Source organism: Cimex lectularius, unplaced genomic scaffold (genome assembly GCF_000648675.2).
Source record: "Cimex lectularius strain Harlan isolate CLEC.00 unplaced genomic scaffold, Clec_2.1 scaffold105, whole genome shotgun sequence".
Classification (NCBI taxonomy): Eukaryota; Metazoa; Arthropoda; class Insecta; order Hemiptera; family Cimicidae; genus Cimex; species Cimex lectularius.
Window position 1 is genome coordinate 486,116 of NW_019394178.1, and position 21,408 is coordinate 507,523.

A 21,408-nucleotide genomic window follows, 5' to 3' on the forward strand; every position below is an offset into this window, starting at 1 on the left:
GGAAGGTCCAAACCCTCCCCAATATACATTACATTTGAATATACACAAAAATATATACAATAACATATGATGATATATAATAAACAGTTTTCTCGCACACTGCTGTGCTCAAGCACAATTCCTACATAAGTAGCATTACTACACGCACTCAATAAGGAGCCAAGGAATGATACCGTTCATTAATGTTAGATTCGTCAAGCGCCATTTTCGCTCCATGGCGTTCCTCGATGCAGGTTCCAAGATCTCTCACGTTTAATAAAATTATAATAGTCTTTAAATAAGTGAGCCTATAAATCCGAAGTTCCGCAGGCCCATCCTCATTTAATTAAAAAGTCAAGAATGGAAAAAAGTTTCATTTTTTTAATATTCATAAGAGGAATGCGTCAGTTTTGTGGCCAGCAGAACAAGAAGAACTAGCAGAGAAAAGTGGATGGATGCAACTGATATTGTGTCCCTTCGTTCCCACCGAGGTTGAAATATTCCATGTAAGGTCCGAACAACGTGTACACTAAGTAGCATATTTCTTTCCCGTCTTTTGTATATCTGTTCCTTCCTTTGGCCATGCCCAAAATGTACCCGGTATCGTCTGGGGCCGTTTGATCGTTGTCTTTTAGCGAAGTGGCGCAAATTTCGTTTCCGATCATTATTTTCAACACCCTGCAGTCGGAAACAGGCACCAGGGTCAGTTCGGCCACTTTCAGATCGTCGGAGAAAATTCTTTCCTCACGGTCTAAATTGACGGCTCCGTACCCCGATGCAGGTTGTCTTCTCCGAATTGACTTTATCCAGGATTTTCTTCGTACCGGCTGAATCCACTGCCGGGAACACAGATGGCATGAGCGTTTCCGTCGAGATGATCGTGGTTTCCAAAAGACAGTTTAAAGCCGGATGTTCTTGTCGGGCAGGGATTTGGTCACAGGGAGCTGAGCGGGTAATGCAGGAGTGGAAAGTTGATTTGAATAGAATGGCCTGGATAATGTAACAACGATGATGGGTGTTAATCGCCTGGTAATGGAAGGAACCAAGAAAATATAGACTTCGGGAAGAGGGATAGAGTCAGGACAGGTCCAAATAAGTCTGAGATACCCTGGACCCCCGGGGGATGCCGAATATAAACCTCACACAACAGTTCATTAATCTCTTTAGCCGCTCATTTTGCTCCCCCGAAAGCCCACCGTAAGCAAAACAGCTGTAGTCGAAGAAGGGAAAGATGAGGGAGTTTACTCTGAAGAAGGAAATTCTACAGTATTAGTTAAACGGTTTTAATAACTCCATTTATAACTCCATATAAATCGATTTACATGTCGATTTATTAATCCATTTATGTTTAGTGGTCTAAATGACCATATTACTTATCTCAATGAATTATTCTTTTTACATAAGTTCTTGTTTGAGGTGAAAACTCATTGTCACGAGCGGGATTCGAACACACGACTTTCGGTTGAATACGCCGCTGCTCTAAGCTTGAGCTATTGTGACTTCGAAGCCGAATTTCGTGGGTTCGAATCCCGCTCGTGACCCGATTTTTTCATATCAACCATGACCTTACGTAAAAAGAATCATTTCCATAATATTGCAAAAGTGAGTTATAAATAGCAACGTTCCGTTACTTATCGAAGAATTCATAATACTAACGGAATTTACTGCGGACATTTTGAAAGACTATTTTTTTTTAACTAATACTTCCCTTGTTCACGAAGAGAGATTTTGTAAAATATATAATTACATGTCGAAACAAATGGTGATAATTACACAAATGTTTACTAATTTAAATAGCCAATCATCGATTTTTTTAAATCTTCCCCACAAGTGTATCATGGCCAGCAGAAGGAAATGAAGAGCAAGAAGAGGAAGATAGCTGGATGCAATTGAAACGTTGATCCCATGTCTCCAAGTTCGAAATATTCCATGTAAGGTCCGAATAGAGTAAATGCCATAAAATGCACGTCTTTTCCGTCTTGTATCAATTTGACTCTTCCTTTGACCATTCCTATGATGTACCCGCCGCACAAGAACGACGATCCTGTGTCGCCTGGAGTCGTCCGACCGCCGTCCTGTGGCGATGAGGCGCAAATTTCGTGTCCGACCATATCGTCGACAACATCGCACACTTTGTCCGGAGCCATGTAGACTTCGACCACTTTTAACACATCGGAGTCTACTCTTTGCGAGTCGGCCGTGATGCCTCCAAATCCCGTTGCGAGGCAGCCAGCATTTGTTGCATTGATTTCATTCATTATTTTCTTCATTCCTTCCCAATCGTCTGCCGGTAAGACCGCCGGTTTCACAACTTCCGAATTGTAGAATGGAGTTTTCAAATGTCCCACCGCGACATCGTAAAGTGTCGAAACGGTGTATGTGAACATGGTACTTATCCAAGTGCGTCTCCTGCTTCTCGGGGGTCTTGGTCTGAAGGTTCACGACGCCTGCGGTTACTATGACGTTAACGCTTGCTACGGGCTTTGCATCGACAAAAAAACAACGAGCCGCTGAGATAATCTTGCTCAACGATATAATGGTACCTCCGCATCGTTTCGCACCGCTGAGTACCACCGTCGCTGGAAATTCGCCTCTCCTGGCATCTCTACCACCTATGATTTTCCCGCCCCCTCCGTCAGCCTTCACAAGCCTACTGCAAGTGCTCATGCATAAAATAAACAACAACAACTCTACAAAGCCTCTGCTATTGAACAGCTGACAAGTATTTCCGTGCCAGAACATTGTGTAATCAAAACTATCCTTGTAATCCTTTAAAAATCAAAATAAAATGGTTTTAAGAAAAATCCTTATTACAACGATTCATTACCTTTGCGAGTTATGGCACAACGTAAAGAATTAAATAAAGGAAAGATTTAAAAATGATAAAAAACACATACAATTTTGATAAAACCTAATCCAAAATTATTTCTCGGAAATTTTACTATTTATAAAGTAACATGTGTTTACCTAAAATCAAATAAGTCAATTCTCTAATTGTTCATCTTGATGCTGGATTAAGACAGAGGCTATAAGTTACCCAATGAATTTTGGTTGTTGAGTGCGTGTATTTATCAGTGCGTGTGTTTGGGGTCAATGGCGGAATATTTAAAAAGGACCTTAGATTATTTGATTAATATTGTACGTAGGTCGATGGAGGAATATCGAGTACTCCACCAAGCCTACCATTTCGGGTAATAAACCGCAATCTCCATCCGGCAACAGTTGAATTTCAAGAACTTTCAAACTGAACGAGACAGAGTCTACAGGGTTGTCAAAGTCGATAGCACCGTAGCCCGCGGCGAGGCACGTCTGCTTTGTTTGTATGACATTATCTACAAATGCCTTCATTCCTGCTTCGTTGTTTGCAGGGAAGACCGCAGGCGACAGAGTTTGTTTTCCAAGTGAGAGTGTATTTTGTTTGCTTAAGATTATAATAAAATATCAAATGAATATCATAGCATTTTCCATGCTCTTTCTAATGACATCATCAAATTTACAGTTCATTTAACATTTCATGAGATATGGGTGACTATGAAATAAAGTTGTGAAATGTCCAAGTAACCTGAAAAGTGAAATATCTCCAATACATTCAGAAGCAGACTTATGTATAATATCAGTACTTATGTAGGATACGATAACATCATGAAGTATTGACATCTCTTCAAGGGTCACCTTGTGTTTGAACATGAACAGGATATGGTTTCATGTGTTTTATTTTGAGACTTCACATGTTCGTAGATTATAAAGAATAAACACAAAAATTTTAATTACTTTGTTTGAAATGCAAAATTTTTAGTGTTTTTTTCCCAAGAAGCTTGTAAGGTTTGCGTTGTTTATTAGCCCTTGAAAGTAATAAATCCAAATGTTAATAACTATTTATTTACATAATATTTTTAGGTGAGTGTGACCAACGAGTTTCAATGCATTATGTACTTGTTCGGATATGATTGTCGGTTTAACAGCCGTGCCGCAGGAGAGTTGTTGTTTATTATATTCCTCAGCGATTGCTGTTCGCTTGCTTCAAGTGAGGCCGGCTCTAAAATCATAGAAGGCAGATACGCAAGACGTGGCGAATTTCCAGCCACGGTTGTTTTCGAGGGCGCGAAGAAATGCGGAGGTACGCTCGTGACATTGAGCAAGGTCCTTACAGCGGGTCGCTGTTTTTTTGCAGACGATAAACCTGTGGAGGCGAAGAGTATCAAAGTGACTGGAGGCATCTTGAACCTGAAGGAGAATTCAAACGAAAAACAGCAGTCGCTCTTAAAATCATACCAGGTTCACGAAAAATACAAAAGTGCCCCAACTGATCAAATCCCTTACATCTTTTTCGACATTGCATTGGCGGTTTTGGAAACTCCGTTCGTCAAAACGGATACGGTCCAACCAGCGGTTTTCCCGGCAAAGGATCCAGGAGGGATGAGGAAAATCCTAGACAAAATCTTAGCTGAAAATAAGACTTGCCAAGCCACAGGATACGGCGCTACTAAAGAAGGCGGTACAGACGTCGATACTTTGAAAGTAGCCAAAGTGTACCTCGTTGATTCGACGGCGTGCAGGTTGAGAGAGGAGTCGCTGGCATACGAAGTATGTACAACTCCTACTAATGGACAAGATAGAACCGCCCCAGGGGATACTGGATCGACGTTCTTGTGTGACGGGTACATCCTAGGCATGAACAAAGGTCGAAACAAAATGACTAGAAATGGGGTGGAGTACCATTTTATGATATGCACGCTAATCGGTCCTTTCATGGATTATTTCAAGCTTGGGATTGATGAAGGACAAACATCTCAATTGCACCCTGCTGTCTTCCTCTTTTTGCTCATCATCTCATTCCATGAAGTTGACGCATTATTCTTGTCGTAAATACTGTTTTATACTAAAAATTGAAACCAATTAAATTAGAAACATTTGTAAATAAATGATCGACCCTAGATATTTTGAATTTCAAAACATTTGTATTACTAACATTTGGCGCTTTTATTGCCATATGTTACCGTGCTTGCTCAAGTACATTTCCTATATAAGTAGCATTACTACATACACTCTATAAGGAGCCAAGGAATGATACCGTTGATTTAGGTTGGACTCATCAACACCTTTTCTCTCCATGACCAGGACAACCATCGCCGTTTTGCCGAAACTGTCCAGTTCAGAGAATTTTTCCAACAAGAGCAAGACGAGAGGAACGAAACCTATCACCAACAGCAGTAACCGCACGAAAACCACACTACCGGCGTTCCTCGAAGCAAGTTCCAAAATCGCACACCTTTAATAAAATTATAATATTAATTGTATTATTAATAGTCCTTAAATAAGCGAGCCTATAAATCAGAGGTTCCGCAAGACCATCCTCACCCGATTAGGAATAGGCCATGCAAGATTGACACCCGGACATTTAATTTTGAGCCGAAGCCCGTGAATGTAGAGAAAGGGTCCTCGTTGCATAATTGAACAGTGTCACTCCTTAGCCCATAAACGTAGAGTGTAGGAATACCACCCGATATGGCAATTGTGCTTGGGCATGGCAACAGGCACGGCAGTGAATATTATATTTCTTCGTGTATATTGTGACTGAATGTATCTAGTTTTGGTTTGAATCTGTTGAGAAGAAAGAGGTGGAATGTTTTCCTGTGTTCAATGTTTCGGAGATGTCCTTTGGGAGCTACTTCCCAACAGCTCGAGATACTGCAAGACCGTGAATGGGCGGTGAAACCGTTTCAGTTTCGAAAAGCCAACCAATCTATTTCCAAGTGAATACAAACGTTTGATAGGCGTTCTTCAGACTCCACCTTGATATCTACTTTAGAATACCCCATTTTTCCTCCGTATGGAAAACAAAAAAATTCAACTTCTCGTTTAAAAAGCAAAACGTGTTCTTCCATTTGCCACACTTACCTATACGAATTTGGATTGTCTATCTATAAAGCAACCAAAATTAAATACCGAGGCTGTCCGGATGCTGAACACCGACGTCTGTCTCCAGCTATCAACTAAACCCAACATGTCCAAATTGTGAAGGCTAAAACATCCACACCCTTCCCATTAATTCATTGACCATTAACGTTCAAATTATTACTTGGGATTTTGACTAGAGTTTTACATATTAGTTCCGTTCTGTCCAATTTGATTTTTCTGTTCAGGATTTTGTAAATAAAGTTAAGTATGTCAATCTAATGTTTGTTTTCATAGTGATATCCACTCCTTCACCTAATTAGGAATGGACTGGCTAATTTATAAAACTTTAATTTACTACATACCACAAGTATCTAATTTTAAATACTTGAACGAGAAGTGTCTGCCTTGGATTTTGTTCTGTGAAAGGGGTCCGCTGGATAAAAATTTGGGAAGCCTTGCCGTAGTCTAATATGCCTACATTTCTGCCAAAAATATGGAGGGATGTGAGTGAGGTGGAATAGCCGTTTATGTTTGTTTGCTGGATCATATAATGTTCAGAATTTTCTGCCCTTTAAAAACTGATCCATCCGGACAAAAACTTTAAGGATCCATTTGGTGTAGAGGCTATGTAATTCATCACGAATTCTTCGATTAACAGTTTTGAGGGGGGGGGCTTTTAATATTGTTTATTTTCTAGAGATTTGATTGGAGGCTTTTGTGTTTCATTTTCTTTTAACTAACACCGTTCTAATTTTCCTTGTTTTTTCTGACCATAGATTTATTGATTGATAGCTTATATATCTGAATAAATAAGTAATTTTATACTATTAGTCACTAGAGTTAATTAACAACTCAGAATATGAATAGTTTTAGGTGTTGAGATTGACATAGCTAAAGACGATGAACAGAAAAAATCAGTCAAGACACATAGATATAATATACCGTGTGTTTCATTTTTCGTCGCACCAGCAAAAAATGTCTGTTTCACTCTCACTCTCCTCTCCCTCTTTATTTTTCTCTTATCAGCAGATTAACCAGTTACATGTTAGTTTTAATTATTTTACTTTCTGCTTCAACGCGCAAAATAAAAAACTTAAACTCACACACGGGAATCTGTTTCCTGGAGGGTGTTATGACCCAACACCAGAGGTCCCTTTTCTCTCTAAAAAGGGAGAAAGGAGTAGTCAAATTAAATCACAAGAAATGAATTTTACCAAATAATAAGTACATATATTTTATAAAAAGAAATAAAACATAATGATATATGTTTGAGCGTTCTCCTGATGTATCATTTCGCACCAACGTCTAGCACACACCTGCCTATCTTATTAATCCCGCAATCTTCTCCTATACGGTCCTTGTGACGTCGGGGGGAGGAGCCTCAGGCGCGGCAAACCTCCGACGACATTTCAATCTATGATTAGCATTTATTATGTACGCCAATGCATGTCGCCCCATAGGTGACGACGATATAACGAATTTTTCTAAGCGAAAAGTTTGTAAGACTCTTTGCTGGGTTCTCTCTCTCTCTCTCTCTCTCTCTCTCTCTCTCTCTCTCTCTCTCTCTCTCTCTCTCTCTGAACCAGTTCCATTAATCGGTTTCCTGAAGATTTTCAAAATGTGAACCAACGGTTGCTATAACAAAACGCATGTGAAACAATAACTCCCATTCAAATTTACTAAGTCCAGGGACCATTTCATGATCGGCAGAAGGAAGGTGGTGTTGGCGCAGAAGGAAATTTGTTCGAAAACCTCACGTGAATCAATGAATGTACTACTTGTGTGAAAGTTCCTTCTCACTTAAGTAACAGTTCAAGGGACTTAAAAGAACTCTCAGTTTAAAACGAAAAATTAACATTATTTTCATTTTAATTTTCTTTATACGTGACATTTCTATTTGTATTTAATTGAACATAGCTCTATTCCTTATAAAAAAGGACAAAATACAAACAATTTAACAGGTATCGCTTTTTTATGTTTCACTGAAAAATAAAACACTGCTACACATATTGCACGGCCGTTGCAATAATCAAACCAACATGAATTTTTTACTGTTGCGACGAAAAATGAAACACGGTATAATCACATACTCATATTGTCTATTTAATTAGATGTCTAAGTATTTATCTACTCACTCACACTCTATATGTGTATCTATTTATTTGGCCCGTTCTATCTTCGCTCATGCTCTTATCGTTCTCTCCCTCCTCGCTCCCTCCGTCTCTCTATCTGCCTCTCTTAAGTATTTTCATTAAATTATTAATTTTATGATTGAGCTTTTTATCTTTCTGAGAGTAATGTAAATTTATCGTTTGAATTCTTATCTGTTTACATCGAGCATGGTTATCATTACAGTTCTCATCATGTGTTAGCACTAGCGTGTAAGTAGTACTTTCTTCATCATTTTTTTATATGGCTAGTGTCACTATAAAAACGACCTTATTCGACTTAAGCGAAATCTATGAGGAAAGCTTTTTGTCTAATGTTTCAGTTTAACTACTTTCGGATAAACGTTTCTAATCGACGATTATTACTACTGCAAAAAAATAATCTTTAAAAAAATTAACAAATGTATAAAATATGGATGCATTTTTTCTTTAAACAGCTGGTAATAAGTGCTCATAAGAGGAATGCGTCAGTTTTGCGGCCAGCAGAACAAGAAGAACCAGCAGAGAAAAGTAGCTGGATGCAATTGGTATTGTGTCCCTTCGTTCCCACCGAGGCTGAAATATTCCATGTAAGGTCCGAACAACGTGTACACTAAGTAGCATATTTCTTTCCCGTCTTTTGTATATCTGTTCCTTCCTTTGGCCATGCCCAAAATGTACCCGCCGCACATGAACGTCGACCCGGTATCACCTGGGGCCGTTTGATCGTTGTCTTTTAGGGAAGTGGCGCAAATTTCGTTTCCGATCATTATTTTCAACACCCTGCAGTCGGAAACAGGCACCAGGGTCAGTTCGGCTACTTTCAGATCGTCGGAGAAGACTCTTTCCTCACGGTCTAAATTGACGGCACCGTACCCCGTCCCGATGCAGGTTGTCTTCTCCGAATTGACTTTATCCAGGATTTTCTTCATACCGGCTGAATCCGCTGCCGGGAACACAGCTGGCTTGAGCGTTTCCGTCGAGATGAACGGGGTTTCCAAAGTCGCCAACGCGATGTCGAAAATGGTGTAAGAGGACGCACCTGCTACCAATTTTTTGTATTTTTCGTGAACTTTGTATTCTTTAACGCGTGACTCCTGCTTATCGGTTGACTTCTCTTTAATGTTTACGACGCCTCCGATCACCGTGATGCTCTTGGCTTCCACGCGCTTGCCGTCAATGACAAAACATCCACCCGCCGATAGGAATGTGCTCAAAGTCACAAGTGTACCTCCGCACCTACCGGGACCCTCGACAAACAATGTAGCTGGGAATTCGCCCCGTTTCGCTATTCTACCACCTACGATTTTGCCTTCATCACTTGAAACAAATCGACCGCAGCTGGTGATCAAGAAAATAAACCATAACTCTAAGGCTCTGATGTTCAACTGATTACGATGATTATACATATACCAGTACATTATGTTATTCTCTGGTTATATTCGACTCATAACTTGTATCCCTTCAACAATTAAATCATTAAAATAGTCTCACACCCCGACTTACTACTTCCAAGAGTTATTGAACAACCCATATCTATTTAGAGAAGCTTCAGGACGAAAAAATAGAACTTAAAATTTTGACAACGTAACCAAAATACTTCCAATTTTGAGTAGTACTGTTTATAATGAAACATGTGGTTTCTTTTTAATAAGATCGTATCTAGCAGGATAGCCAACGCTCAGTACGTACTTTTCGGTAGGGGGATGGATCACAAATTCCAGGGGCGACCGTTGGAATTGAATCCAAGATTCAGGGCCTACGAGCTGAGAGTACACTCAGCTACTGCGTTTTTTAATTTATCTTCTATATTTATTTTTTAGACTGCTTATTCAACGTACATTTCAAATAATTCCTGTACCAGAATCTAAGCTGTAATGTACAACAATCAATTTTTTAAATCTACACGAATCACTAAATCTATATAAGAATCCCTACTACGTTTATCCATCTAACTGCATCATTATCATCTTTGTATCCGCTTACTAAGATATATTTGTCGTTTGTATAAATATTTTTTCCTCTATCTCTGTTATATAACAGAATGTTTCCAACCTTCGGACTCTATGAGACATCCAACAAGAAAAAACCGCAGAAAATGAAAAAAAAGTTTTATATCTTATAGAGTCGTCGTACCCGCTAATTATTTATGTATATTTTCACCACATCAATAGTTTGTAATCTGTCAAGCTGTACAGGGTGTCCCAGGGAAGATGTGCAACTTCGTAACCATTCGTAATAAAGTCTAATTTTTATTATTTTTAAGTAAGTTTTTACATTTCATCGGTTCTAGAAATAACTTTTTGGTTCGTAAAAACGCACTTCGTAACTTTTTTTTAGATTTACCATTATATTTTTTCGGATTTCAAAACTAGATCATTTTTCATTTTTTTTCGCGTTGGTCCGGGTTCAATATCTTAATTTTTATAGAAGTAGATAGATTTCATCGCACATGTTTTGGTCCTGAAAGAAGACCATCCCGGATTTTTAAAATACATCCTTTGGTCAGAGTTCATCACTCAAAAAGCTGACAAGTTTAGGAAGGTGGGGATTACAAAATTACATGGAAGTAGAACAAAATGTATTTTTGCCTCTGTTTACAAGTACCTGAGATTTTCATTGAATTCACCATCAAAATCGCCAATGACTTATTGAACAACTAGAAGGTGCATAAAATTGCAGGCATTTCAGTTGTTGAAACATTAAAATTCTAAATAAAAAAGTCTATTTTAAAATACTATTTTTGCAAATTTACCTTGTATACTAAAACGACACGAAGATTTGTAAGATAATCTGTATTTGCACAAAATTACGAGCGTGTTTTCACTAGTGTTATTTTCTATGAAAAAATAATTTATTCTCGATCAGGACTATCCCCTTGGAATAATATATAGATGAAAGAAAAATTATGAATTTTGACGCGAAAATAAACTTTGTCGGGATGATCAACGCAATAAGATCGGGCTTATATAAAACAAAACCCAAAGGAGTTAAAACTAAATGAATAACTATGAAAATTAACATAGACAAGTAATAATAACTGAGTAAATTTAATTTGTGTTAAATAGACCCTATTTGGAGGGAGTGGAGGTGCATGTACGGCAGATTGTTAAAAGAGGTAAGGGAAGCGGTATTGCGGATAGTTAGAGTGAGGTAGTGCCAGAATTTTGGTTCTCGGACAAGAAAAGACCCGCCGCACATGAACGTCGACCCGGTATCGCCTGGGGCCGTTTGATCGTTGTCTTTTAGCGAAGTGGTGCAAATTTCGTTTCCGATCATTATTTTCAACACCCTGCAGTCGGAAACAGGCACCAGGGTCAGTTCGGTCACTTTCAGATTATCGGAGAAGATTCTTTCCTCACGGTCTAAATTGACGGCACCGTACGCCGATGCAGGTTGTTTTCACCGAATTGACTTTATCCAGGATTTTCTTCATACCGGCTGAATCCCCTGCCGGGAACACAGATGGCTTGAGCGTTTCCGTCGAGATGATCGTGGTTTCCAAAAGACAGTTTAAAGGTGGATGTTTTATGCCGGACAAGGGTTTGGTTACAGGGAGCTGAGCGGGTAATGCAGGAGTGGAAAGTTGATTTGAATAGAATGGCCTGGATAATGTAACAAGGATGATGAGTGTTAATCCTGGAAAAGGAAGGAACCAAGAAAATATAGACTTCGGGAAGAGGGATAAAGTCAGGACAGGTTCAAATAAATCTGAGATACCCTGGACCCCCGGGGATGCCGAATATAAACCTTACACAACAGTTCATTAATCTGAAGGGAAAGATGAGGGAGTTTACTCTTAAGAAGGAAATTCTACAGTATTAGTTAAACGGTTTTATAACTCCATGTAAATCGATTTATTAATCCATTTATTTAGTGGTCTAATTCACCAAATTACTTATTTCAATGAATTATTCTTTGTAAGGTCTTGGTTGAGGTGAAAAAGTCATTGCCACGAGCGGGAGTCGAACCGACGACTTACGGTTGAATACGCCACTGCTCTAACCACTTGAGCTATCGTGACTTGAAAGCAGAATTTCGTGGGTTCGAATCCCGCTCGTGACACCGATTTTTTCATATCAGCCATGACCTTACGTAAAAAGAATCATTTCCATAATATTGCAAAAGACAGTTATAAATAGCAACGTTCTGTTACTTATCGATGAATTCATAATACTAACGGAATTTACTGTGTACATTTTGAAAGAGTATTTTTTTTTACTAATATTTCCGTTGTTCACGAAGAGAGATTTTGTAAAATATATAATTTACATGTCGAAACAAATGGCTATAATTATACAAATGTTTACTAATTTAAACAGCCAATCATCGATTTTTTTAAATCTTCCCCACAAGTGTATCATGGCCAGCAGAAGGAAATGAAGAGCATGAAGAGGAAGATAGCTGGATGCAATTGAAACGTTGATCCCATGTCTCCAAGTTCGAAATATTCCATGTAAGGTCCGAATAGAGTAAATGCCATAAAATGCACGTCTTTTCCGTCTTGTATCAATTTGACTCTTCCTTTGACCATTCCTATGATGTACCCGCCGCACAAGAACGACGATCCTGTGTCGCCTGGAGTCGTCCGACCGCCGTCCTGTGGCGATGAGGCGCAAATTTCGTGTCCGACCATATCGTCGACAACATCGCACACTTTGTCCGGAGCCATGTAGACTTCGACCACTTTTAACACATCGGAGTCTACTCTTTGCGAGTCGGCCGTGATACCTCCAAATCCCGTTGCGAGGCAGACAGCATTTGTTGCATTGATTTCATTCATTATTTTCTTCATTCCTTCCCAATCGTCTGCCGGTAAGACCGCCGGTTTCACAACTTCCGAATTGTAGAATGGAGTTTTCAAATGTCCCACCGCGACATCGTAAAGTGTCGAAACGGTGTATGTCTCTTTCACACTTTTGTACTTTTCGTGAACATGGTACTTTTCCAAGTGCGTCTCCTGCTTCTCGGGGGTCTTGGTCTGAAGGTTCACGACGCCTGCGGTTACTATGACGTTAACGCTTGCCACGGGCTTTGCATCGACAAAAAAACAACGAGCCGCTGAGATAATCTTGCTCAACGATATAATGGTACCTCCGCATCGTTTCGCACCGCTAAGTACCACCGTCGCTGGAAATTCGCCCCTCATGGCATCTCTACCGCCAATGACTTTCCCGCCCTCTCCATCAGCCTTCACAAGCCTACTGCATGTGCTCATGCATAAAATAAACAACAAGTTTACAAAGCATCTGCTATTGAACAGCTGACAAGTATTTCCATGCCAGAACATTGTGTAATCAAAACTATCCTTGTAATCCTTTATAAATCAAAATAAAATATTTTCAAGAAAAATCCTTTGTACAACGATTCATTACCTTTGCGAGTTATGGCACAACGTAAATAATTAAATAAGGGAAAGATTTAAAAATGATAAAAAACACATACAATTTTGATAAAACCTAATCCAAAATTATTTCTCGGAAATTTTATTATCTATAAAGTAACATGTGTTTTCTTAAAATCAAATAAGTCAATTCTCTAATTGTTCATCTTGATGCTGGATTAAGACAGAGGAGTTACCTAATGAGCTTTGATTGTTGAGTGCGTGTATTTATTAGTGTGAGTGGTTAAGGTGCCGTGTTTCACCTTCGCCCCTCCATCAATGGGTGTGTTTAGGGTCAATGGCGGCCTGGGCAACCCACCAAGAAAATCCATTTTGTTTTTATAATAAAAAAAGGTTCATTAGTTGTTTCATTAAAAACAACGCACACCACCTTCTTAAATGGACTATCACTATCAAGTCATTTTTATCTAGCCATAACCACAATTTTATTGTTTATGAAATCGTCCGTTGTATGGAAGCTCAGATTGAAGGATGAACCATTGAGACTGGAGAATTATTCATTGCACGGAACACTTTTCTTTTCCCCACGAAAATCTATATATATGTATATATATATATATTTTTTTTTTCTTCACATAAAGAAGTCCAACTCATTCAATCCTCGATGGGAATAACTTCTTCAATGAAAGTGGAGCGCACTTTGACTTTCTCTTAAACTACGATTCGAAGTTGTTAATCATTCGCATAATGGGACTAAGTTGAAGAGCTGGCTGAAATTTCATTGACGGATTCCATAAAACTCCCGTTTCTGAAGCCGTACATAACAAAAACGCCTATGTGGAGGCGTACATATCCCGAGTATATCACGTAGGACCCCTCCTTCTCACCGGATCTGTCGTTTATGTTCGCGACTTTTCCGATTATAAAGACGCGCCTGGGATAAACATTGAATCATCGAATTTGAAATCATCGAATGACCCTGTCCAACTGTCAATCACGAGATGCCGTCGAAACAAACCGTTGCTGTAAATTCACCTGCATGATAAACTTTCCTCCAATAATACAGGCAAGTAAATGGTCCTGATAAATAAATGAACAAATCTCTTGTTTGAAATTTGAAAATAAAAATATATCCATATCTAATAATTTAAAAAATAATAACAATCTAGCTCTAGAATTAGCCAGGGTGATACATCTAGGCTATGTGTCACTGCTAAATAGGTTGTTACGTTCGTAACAGAGTATGTTTGCATTATTATTATTTAACCGGGGATGCCTCCTAAATTATAATGCCTCCTAAACTAAAGTTGCCGGTGGGTCAATCAAAATTAAGACGGCCTAGGGGAGTGTAGAGGGGTGAGTTGAAGAGAGGAGAGTGCGTCGAGACGGAGATCCCTACGGCCTGGCCGGATCATAGAAAATCATCAATTCCTTGATCAACGAAGGACCCACTCAACTTCAGACAAGGTGCTCCACATTTTTCTTGAAGTGGGGATTTTCAATCGTTTGGAAAAAGAAGCATAGATGCACACTGGTTCCCAGGAAAGTTGAGTTTTTAATGGATGTTTATTTAGATTTTAAGATAATTTAGGTTCATTTAGTGTGTAAGTTTGTTAAAATGTTTTTGTATTCAGTATTTCTACTCACTCAACGTGTTTGAATACCATAAACACTTTGAGTGAGTAGAAATACTTTGATTGAATATAAAAAATATATTTTGAATTGTATAAATTCACTTTTTTCCACATCCTACATGTATTTGTTAAATTTAAACAATGTTTGTAAATCCCAGATCCTGAAGATGATCTCAATAAAGATCGAAACGTTGGCACGATAAAGAAAATGTTTTTCTGAAACCTACATCACACCAGACCGTATCTCACGATTTCTGAATAATTATAACTATAAAAAATAATTTTATAATCTAGATGTAGTCTGTCTTGAACAGTCGGTATAACACCCATTATCGTTCTCTATGCAATGTCAAAATTAATGATTAATATTCACATTAACAAATTAGGCTAATTGCATAACTTCGGTTCGCTATAAATAAATTTTCCGTACTTATTTTAACAAAAAGAAAGCTCTAAGGCTCGTAATATCCTATTACTTTTTTAGTTAACTACCCTGACTTCTGTCAAACCAAAATGTTTATCGAAATATCTCTTGAATTCAGACTTAGAAAGCTAATATTATTAGACTTAAATTGTGCTTATTTAAAAAACAAAATAGGGAAAATTTTTATGTTCTGTATAGAAAGTTTCAGATTAGAGAATCTCTTCACAAGTAGTTATTGTTTTACTATATTACGATTATGTTATTTTGATTGATTATTATATTTTTCTTTGACTATTTTATTTGACATATATGTTTAATATAATCTCATTGCATGTACATTTCAATGAAATTTGAAGATTTTATCTTTTATGTTAGTTTTCTTTGCATCACTTATTTTATTTTTGCTTTATGTTCATATATGTTTTAGTAACAACTATAACTGAATAATTATAAATAAATGAATGAAGATTGTTTTGAAAGCTGTTTGTTGGGCAATGAAGGATAATAAATTTTTATTTATGGAGTATTACAGAAATGTGATAGCTTTTTACTATGTATGTGTTTTGTTTTAATACCATGTGTTTTTAAGGCTAGCGAATTCCCAATTCTTCATCCATTGGGACTACCGTTTTTCAAGCTTAGTTTATGTTTACAGTAATCAAAATGTTTAACACAGTTTATACAGTAATTTGCTTAGAGGTTTTACAAGAGAATGTTATTCTAGCTGGAACAGAGGTCAATCAGTGAAAATTTTAAAATATTACTAATTACTCCTTAGGTTAACATTTATGTCTTGTGGAAAAACATATTTGTTTTGTTAATTTACAGGCAGAAGAGCGCCGTTTATGGAAACGTGCCAGCAGACGAGTAAGCATAGAAAGATAACTTGATAGAACTGAAAACTAGGACTCCCTTCGTTCACCTCAAGATCAAAATAGTCAATATAAGGGCCGATCAGTGTAAAAATTAAGGTACTTATATTTTTCCCTTTTGTTAAGAAACTTGATCTACCTTTTGCCATACCGATGACGAAGCCGTCGCAATAAAACGTCGATCCGGAGTCGCCTGGAGCCGTTCTATGGCTTAAACCGATAGAAGTGGCGCAAACTTCTTTTCCAATCATTTCGGTTTCCAGTGCACACTCGTCATCCGGCAACAGGCGCAATTCGGCCACTTTCAAATTGTCTGACAATATTTTTTTTCTGCCTTTCTTGGCCCAGACTCCGTATCCCGTGGCGAAGCAGCTCGCCCCCTTAGCCCTGACTTTATCCAGAAAATGTTTCATACCCTCAGCATCTTTTGCCGGGAAGAGCGCGGGTTTGACTGTTTCCGTTACGACGAAAGGGGATTCCAAAAACGCCAACGCGATGTCGTAGAGGGTGTAGACGTCGAAAATGATCTGCCGTCTCTCGAACTTTTCGTGAATAATGAAGTCCCTCACGTACGACAACTGTTCTTCACCGGATCTCTCGTTCAAATTCACGACTCCTCCGATTATTATGATGTCGTTGGGATGAAGGTGCCCTTTGTGTCTAATGAAACAGTGGGCTGCTGAAATGACTGCTTCCAACGTCACAAGCGTACCTCCGCATCGTGAGAAGCCGTCGTAACACACCGTCGCTGGGAATTCGCCCCTTTTGGCTTTTCTTCCTCCTATGATTTTTATGATGCCTGAAGCAGGGCAATAGTAATCGCTGATAAATAAAATGAACAATGACAACTCCATCAGTGATTTGCAATTGAGCTGGCGACGAAGATTTCCTCGCCAATACATACTGTACAACATACTGTTAAAATATAACAACATAAAATGAAATGTTTTTAAACGTTTGTCGTTTTAGTATGTATATTATAACATGTGATCATTCAAAATAAAACAGGTGAAGTCCTTTGTACAAATCTTACGATTACAATCAATAATTTTTTTTAAGTTTTATTTGTATCGTGTATATCATACATTTTACAAATTTGTACTTTGCTACCAACACCCGTCACTAAAACCAACCCTACCGCCAGCAATGCACTCGGAGGGTTCGTGTTATAAGAAGCCAGCCAATACGTGGGCAGGTTGGTTTATTAATGTGAACGAAATTTGGGGGTACTTGTCCTTGTTTAGTTCCATACTTCACGTCATATACCACTTAATTGCTGTCGGATTAAGGTGAGGGGTCTCAGTGCCATCGTCGTTTGTGGCGACGTGGTGGGTTAGTTGTGGTGTAGTCTATGAGTGTAGTAGAAAGGGCTTGAGCAGTAGGATGGTTAATTATATTGCATTGAAGCTTGAAGAAGCGAGTACAGCTCAATTCTTCAACTAAGCGAATTAGATTATTAAGAATGGAATTAAGATCATTGTGGATTATGAGATTAGAAACGTAGTAAAGAACTTGGAGAATTCTTCTTAGGACTTTTAATTGGAAGCTTAGAATAGTTTAATACAGATGGCTTGGTGGTAATCCCTAGTTCCGTATGTCGAATAGGTCGAAGGAATGTATTGAAGTGTTCATTTTGTCTTATTGCGGTCCGGGACCCCTTCGTAGTTGTCTGTAAAATTAGCAGCTTTAGTCTTGTGTGAGGATTCACGCCAGTCTGTCTAACCATAGCCCTAAATATACGTGGGCAGGTTTGTTAGCTTGAACGTAATTTGGGTGCATTTGTCCTTGTTTAGTTTCATATTCCCCGTTTAACACCATTATTTAATGACACTAAAATATGCTCCTGGATATTGGAGTTGGCTTGGGTATGACCAATCATAAGGGGTGAGATAAAATAGAGGTATCATCCGTGTTGGTCGTTAAGATGGCGTGCGGATGTATCGCAGTATAAATTGTGTATAGGATGGGACCAACATGCTCCCTTGTGGGACGCCGGTTTGAAACGGTCTTGTCTCAAAGAATTCGCTACCGCACGGTGAAGTAACGGTCTATTAGATATCATTTTAAGATTAGGCAATAAGAATTGGGTAGGAAGTGCTTTAGTTTGAAGAGAACTACGGGGTGCCAGACTCTGTCAAAAGCTTGGTACATGTCTAACAACACACCTTTAAAGAACAGGAAATATTGTCATCAACCCTGAGCAATCCTGGGTCCTAGAATGTCGAGGAGGGAAATCGAAACGGTTTTGGGAAAATTTAGGATGAGAATTGGTGTTTTGAAAGGCGTCTTTCAAAGATTTTGTACATTACTGGGAGAAAGGCTGTACCAAGGAATACTAAAAGTTAAGCTTATTAGACTAAATTCTATTCCGGAAACTCATCTTTGCGTTTCAGCCAATTTCTATGTAACTTAAGTTTATGATATCCCAACATTGAAAACGGTGTTCACCAAATATGTAGATCATACTTAAAATATAGTGAGAAGGGGTAATATGACAAATTGATCCTGATAAATGCCATTCGTAAAAATGTGTTGTGAGAAAAGTTAAGGTCATATATTTGACAAATTCAACATAAAAAAAAGAGAAAACCCGAAATGATAAGGATAATTAATTGGAATAAAAAAGAGTCTACTTGAAATTGTACATGATCGCTAGATCAAAATTGAGGCTTAGTTAAACGTACAAAGGCGCGCCAACTTCACACACAAATTCACATCTACTTCTTTCGAAATTGATCCAAAAATAACAACTACAAAGAGTAAAAGAACAAATTTGCTAATCTTTTGAAGAAAAGACCCATCGTCACTTTTTTCTATTCGGAAAAGCTGTTGAATCTTGACTACGTTCAACCTGGGGCCCGTTTCTGTTCCTTCCCTACCTCGTAGTTTCGGCCCATTTCAACGTCTGCGAGGGGTTTTCCAGATCCGCCAATCGTAAATGTGTTCTTTGTCCTACAGTCTGCATATTACAACGTAAACATCAATCGTTGATCATTTGGACCATTAATCTCGATCAAAGAAACAGCTTCAAAATTTCCTCAATTTTCAATTATGTTTAGATGAGGCCACCTTGATAGGTTTCAACCTATCATCAATACATCAATTTCTTATATACAAAAATACACATATATACTATTATATACGTCTCCAACTGAAGTGCGATGTTTTAGAAACAGGAAATCAGTTGGAGCGTGCTATAATCAGTAATTAACCAAACGGTAATATTTGTTATAAACAAGAAAGTTATGAGAGTGCAAAAAGATCATGTGTTTCATTTTTTTTGTAGTATATGTTATCCAAAGAGGGAATGGACCATCTTCACGAACAGTAGAGCCATTTGAAGAGCAAGCAGAGAGATGATAACTGGATGCATCTGGATATAAGCTGCACCTTCGGTCAACAGGTCCAAATCAAAATATTCGATGTAAGGGCCGATTAGAGTAAAAACCAATAGGGTAAACTGTTTACCGTTTATATAGTGCGTCGTGCCTGATTTGGTCATTCCAATGATGTACCCACCGCACATGAAAGTTGTTCCGGTATCGCCTGGAGCCGTTTTATCGTCTTCTTTAATACTAGTTGCGCAAATTTCCGAATTGTACATCGTCTCTTCAACGAAGCATTCGTTTTTGGGAAGCAGGCGGAGATCGATCATTCTCAGAGTCTCTGAGACGACATCGACTCCAGTCATGGACAAAAGTCCGTATCCGACGGAGACACATGTATCACCCGTGGTCATGATAAATTGCAAAACGTGCTGCATCCCGAGCGCGTTTTGTGCCGGGAAATTCGCACACTCTACCGTGGGCGTTTGGACGAAAGGGGATTCGAGATAAGCCACCGCCACGTCGAAAATGGTGTAATATCCGAATTCGTTTCTCTTTACCTCGAAGTTTTCGTGTATAATGTAATCTCGAACGTACGAACGCTGCTCCTCGCCGGATTCTTCCGAAATATTGACCACCCCTCCGAGTATCGTAAAGGTGTTGGGGTGGACGCGTTCTCCATGGTCGAGAAAACAGTGAGCTACAGAAAACACCATGTCCAACGATATAAGAGTACCTCCGCATCGTCTGACACCACCCACACAGACGGTGGCTGGAAATTCGCCCGGCAAGACGTCCCTCCCACCTATGAGTTGTTTGTTGTCCTCTGAAGCTAGCAAACAGCATTCACTGATAAATAAAAAAATCAACGATATGCGCATGACTGCTCGGCTATTGAACTGCTGATGGCCATGTCCTATCCAGAAAATTAAAGGAAAACATATTATCATTATCATCCTCGAAGAAATTTTTCTTTGTTAACCATAAATAAAAATATTCTTTAAACAAAAAACAATTTTTTTTTAAATTTAGACTGGTTTAGATGATTTTCTGTCCTTTTTTAAGAACACATGATCTCAATTGAGGTACGTTTTCCTATGTAATTTTATATGGTTGTTTTGATCGAATTTAAACTTTTGAAGTATGAAATTTATTTTTTTATAAATAATTTGTTTGTAGCCATACATTTAAAAAAACATATAAAAAATATGGGCGTATATTTTTTCTGACGGTCACAACACTGCCAGCACTGAAGCCGACGAAGCATGTTAAAAGAAATCGTCGTTGCAATGCCATCGTCGTTTAAGCCGTTCTCTGCATTGAAAAATGTAGACAATGCTTGGGCAGTTGAGTTAGGATGGTTTTTTTTGGAGGTGGTCATAGCTTTTGGATGTGAGATCGGATCGCTTTTGTGACAAAAGGAATGGAGAGCTATTTGCCAAGGGTGGTTAGTGACGTAGTCAGGAACTTCGATAATTTGTCATCTAAACATTGATGAAAAACTCTGAATCTATTGGGTTGTCCGGAAAATAATGCAGGATTTTAAGTTTTCATTAAAAAAAATCTATATAAAATATTCTGTTTACGTTTACAGGATTACATTTGTATGAATGTCAACACTTATTAATCCTCTTCCAAATGATATTGTTTGTTTACCTCTGTAGCATTCCGCTACTTGGAAATAATTCAGTCATCCTTATAATGTCAAAGCGAGAATTTCGTACGATTTTCTTTTACGAGTTTAAACTCGGCCGAAGCGGAGCCCAAACGGCTAGAAACATTAA

At 38.5% G+C, this 21,408-nt stretch overlaps 5 protein-coding genes across 7 annotated transcripts; 1 reads left to right on the forward strand and 4 right to left on the reverse strand.

Moving 5' to 3' along the window:
* Positions 1 to 346: 346 nt before the first annotated feature.
* Positions 347 to 9,667, reverse strand: LOC106664820 (plasma kallikrein-like). 2 transcript variants are annotated; one of them, XM_024229993.1, is made up of 2 exons: positions 8,702 to 9,667; positions 347 to 572 (listed from the first exon to the last, which is right to left on the reverse strand). In XM_024229993.1, the coding sequence occupies exons 1-2, from the start codon at positions 9,443 to 9,445 to the stop codon at positions 414 to 416; spliced, it is 903 nt and encodes a 300-aa protein (XP_024085761.1). In that variant the 5' UTR covers positions 9,446 to 9,667; the 3' UTR covers positions 347 to 413. The 2 variants fall into 2 exon arrangements, with proteins under 2 accessions (XP_024085761.1, XP_014246325.1); XM_014390839.2 differs by lacking the exon at positions 347 to 572 and having other exon boundaries at positions 8,450 to 9,665.
* Positions 1,704 to 13,525, reverse strand: LOC106664821 (venom prothrombin activator oscutarin-C catalytic subunit-like). 2 transcript variants are annotated; one of them, XM_014390840.2, is made up of 2 exons: positions 12,929 to 13,519; positions 1,704 to 2,358 (listed from the first exon to the last, which is right to left on the reverse strand). In XM_014390840.2, the coding sequence occupies exons 1-2, from the start codon at positions 13,312 to 13,314 to the stop codon at positions 1,815 to 1,817; spliced, it is 930 nt and encodes a 309-aa protein (XP_014246326.1). In that variant the 5' UTR covers positions 13,315 to 13,519; the 3' UTR covers positions 1,704 to 1,814. The 2 variants fall into 2 exon arrangements, with proteins under 2 accessions (XP_014246326.1, XP_014246327.1); XM_014390841.2 differs by lacking the exon at positions 1,704 to 2,358 and having other exon boundaries at positions 12,300 to 13,341; positions 13,400 to 13,525.
* On the forward strand, positions 3,703 to 5,269 carry LOC106664815 (plasma kallikrein-like). Its single transcript, XM_014390832.1, has 3 exons — positions 3,703 to 3,801; positions 3,877 to 4,841; positions 5,098 to 5,269. Exons 2-3 carry the CDS (start codon positions 3,907 to 3,909, stop codon positions 5,252 to 5,254), a joined length of 1,092 nt encoding a protein of 363 aa, XP_014246318.1. The 5' UTR covers positions 3,703 to 3,801; positions 3,877 to 3,906; the 3' UTR covers positions 5,255 to 5,269.
* Positions 13,526 to 16,243: 2,718 nt separating the features above from the next.
* Positions 16,244 to 17,297, reverse strand: LOC106664816 (mast cell protease 2-like). Its single transcript, XM_024229994.1, has one exon. The coding sequence runs from the start codon at positions 17,231 to 17,233 to the stop codon at positions 16,244 to 16,246; it is 990 nt and encodes a 329-aa protein (XP_024085762.1). The 5' UTR covers positions 17,234 to 17,297.
* A 2,287-nt stretch (positions 17,298 to 19,584) lies between these two features.
* On the reverse strand, positions 19,585 to 20,677 carry LOC106664817 (mast cell protease 1-like). Its single transcript, XM_014390835.2, has one exon. It carries the CDS (start codon positions 20,578 to 20,580, stop codon positions 19,591 to 19,593), a length of 990 nt encoding a protein of 329 aa, XP_014246321.1. The 5' UTR covers positions 20,581 to 20,677; the 3' UTR covers positions 19,585 to 19,590.
* Positions 20,678 to 21,408: the final 731 nt, after the last annotated feature.

What these genes read in the sequence shown, in the direction of transcription:
- LOC106664820 (XM_014390839.2), bottom strand. Translation starts at nt 9,445, where the DNA reads ATGTACTGGTATATGTATAATCATCGTAATCAGTTGAACATCAGAGCC.
- LOC106664815 (XM_014390832.1), top strand. Translation starts at nt 3,907, where the DNA reads ATGTACTTGTTCGGATATGATTGTCGGTTTAACAGCCGTGCCGCAGGA. An exon ending in GTTGACGCATTATTCTTGTC is followed by an intron (nt 4,842 to 5,097) that starts GTAAATACTGTT and finishes CTCCATGACCAG; the next exon opens with GACAACCATCGCCGTTTTGC.
- LOC106664816 (XM_024229994.1), bottom strand. Translation starts at nt 17,233, where the DNA reads ATGTTGTTATATTTTAACAGTATGTTGTACAGTATGTATTGGCGAGGA.
- LOC106664821 (XM_014390840.2), bottom strand. Translation starts at nt 13,314, where the DNA reads ATGTTCTGGCATGGAAATACTTGTCAGCTGTTCAATAGCAGATGCTTT. An exon ending in TACAAAAGTGTGAAAGAGAC is followed by an intron (nt 2,359 to 12,928) that starts ATACACCGTTTC and finishes TACCATGTTCAC; the next exon opens with ATACACCGTTTCGACACTTT.
- LOC106664817 (XM_014390835.2), bottom strand. Translation starts at nt 20,580, where the DNA reads ATGATAATGATAATATGTTTTCCTTTAATTTTCTGGATAGGACATGGC.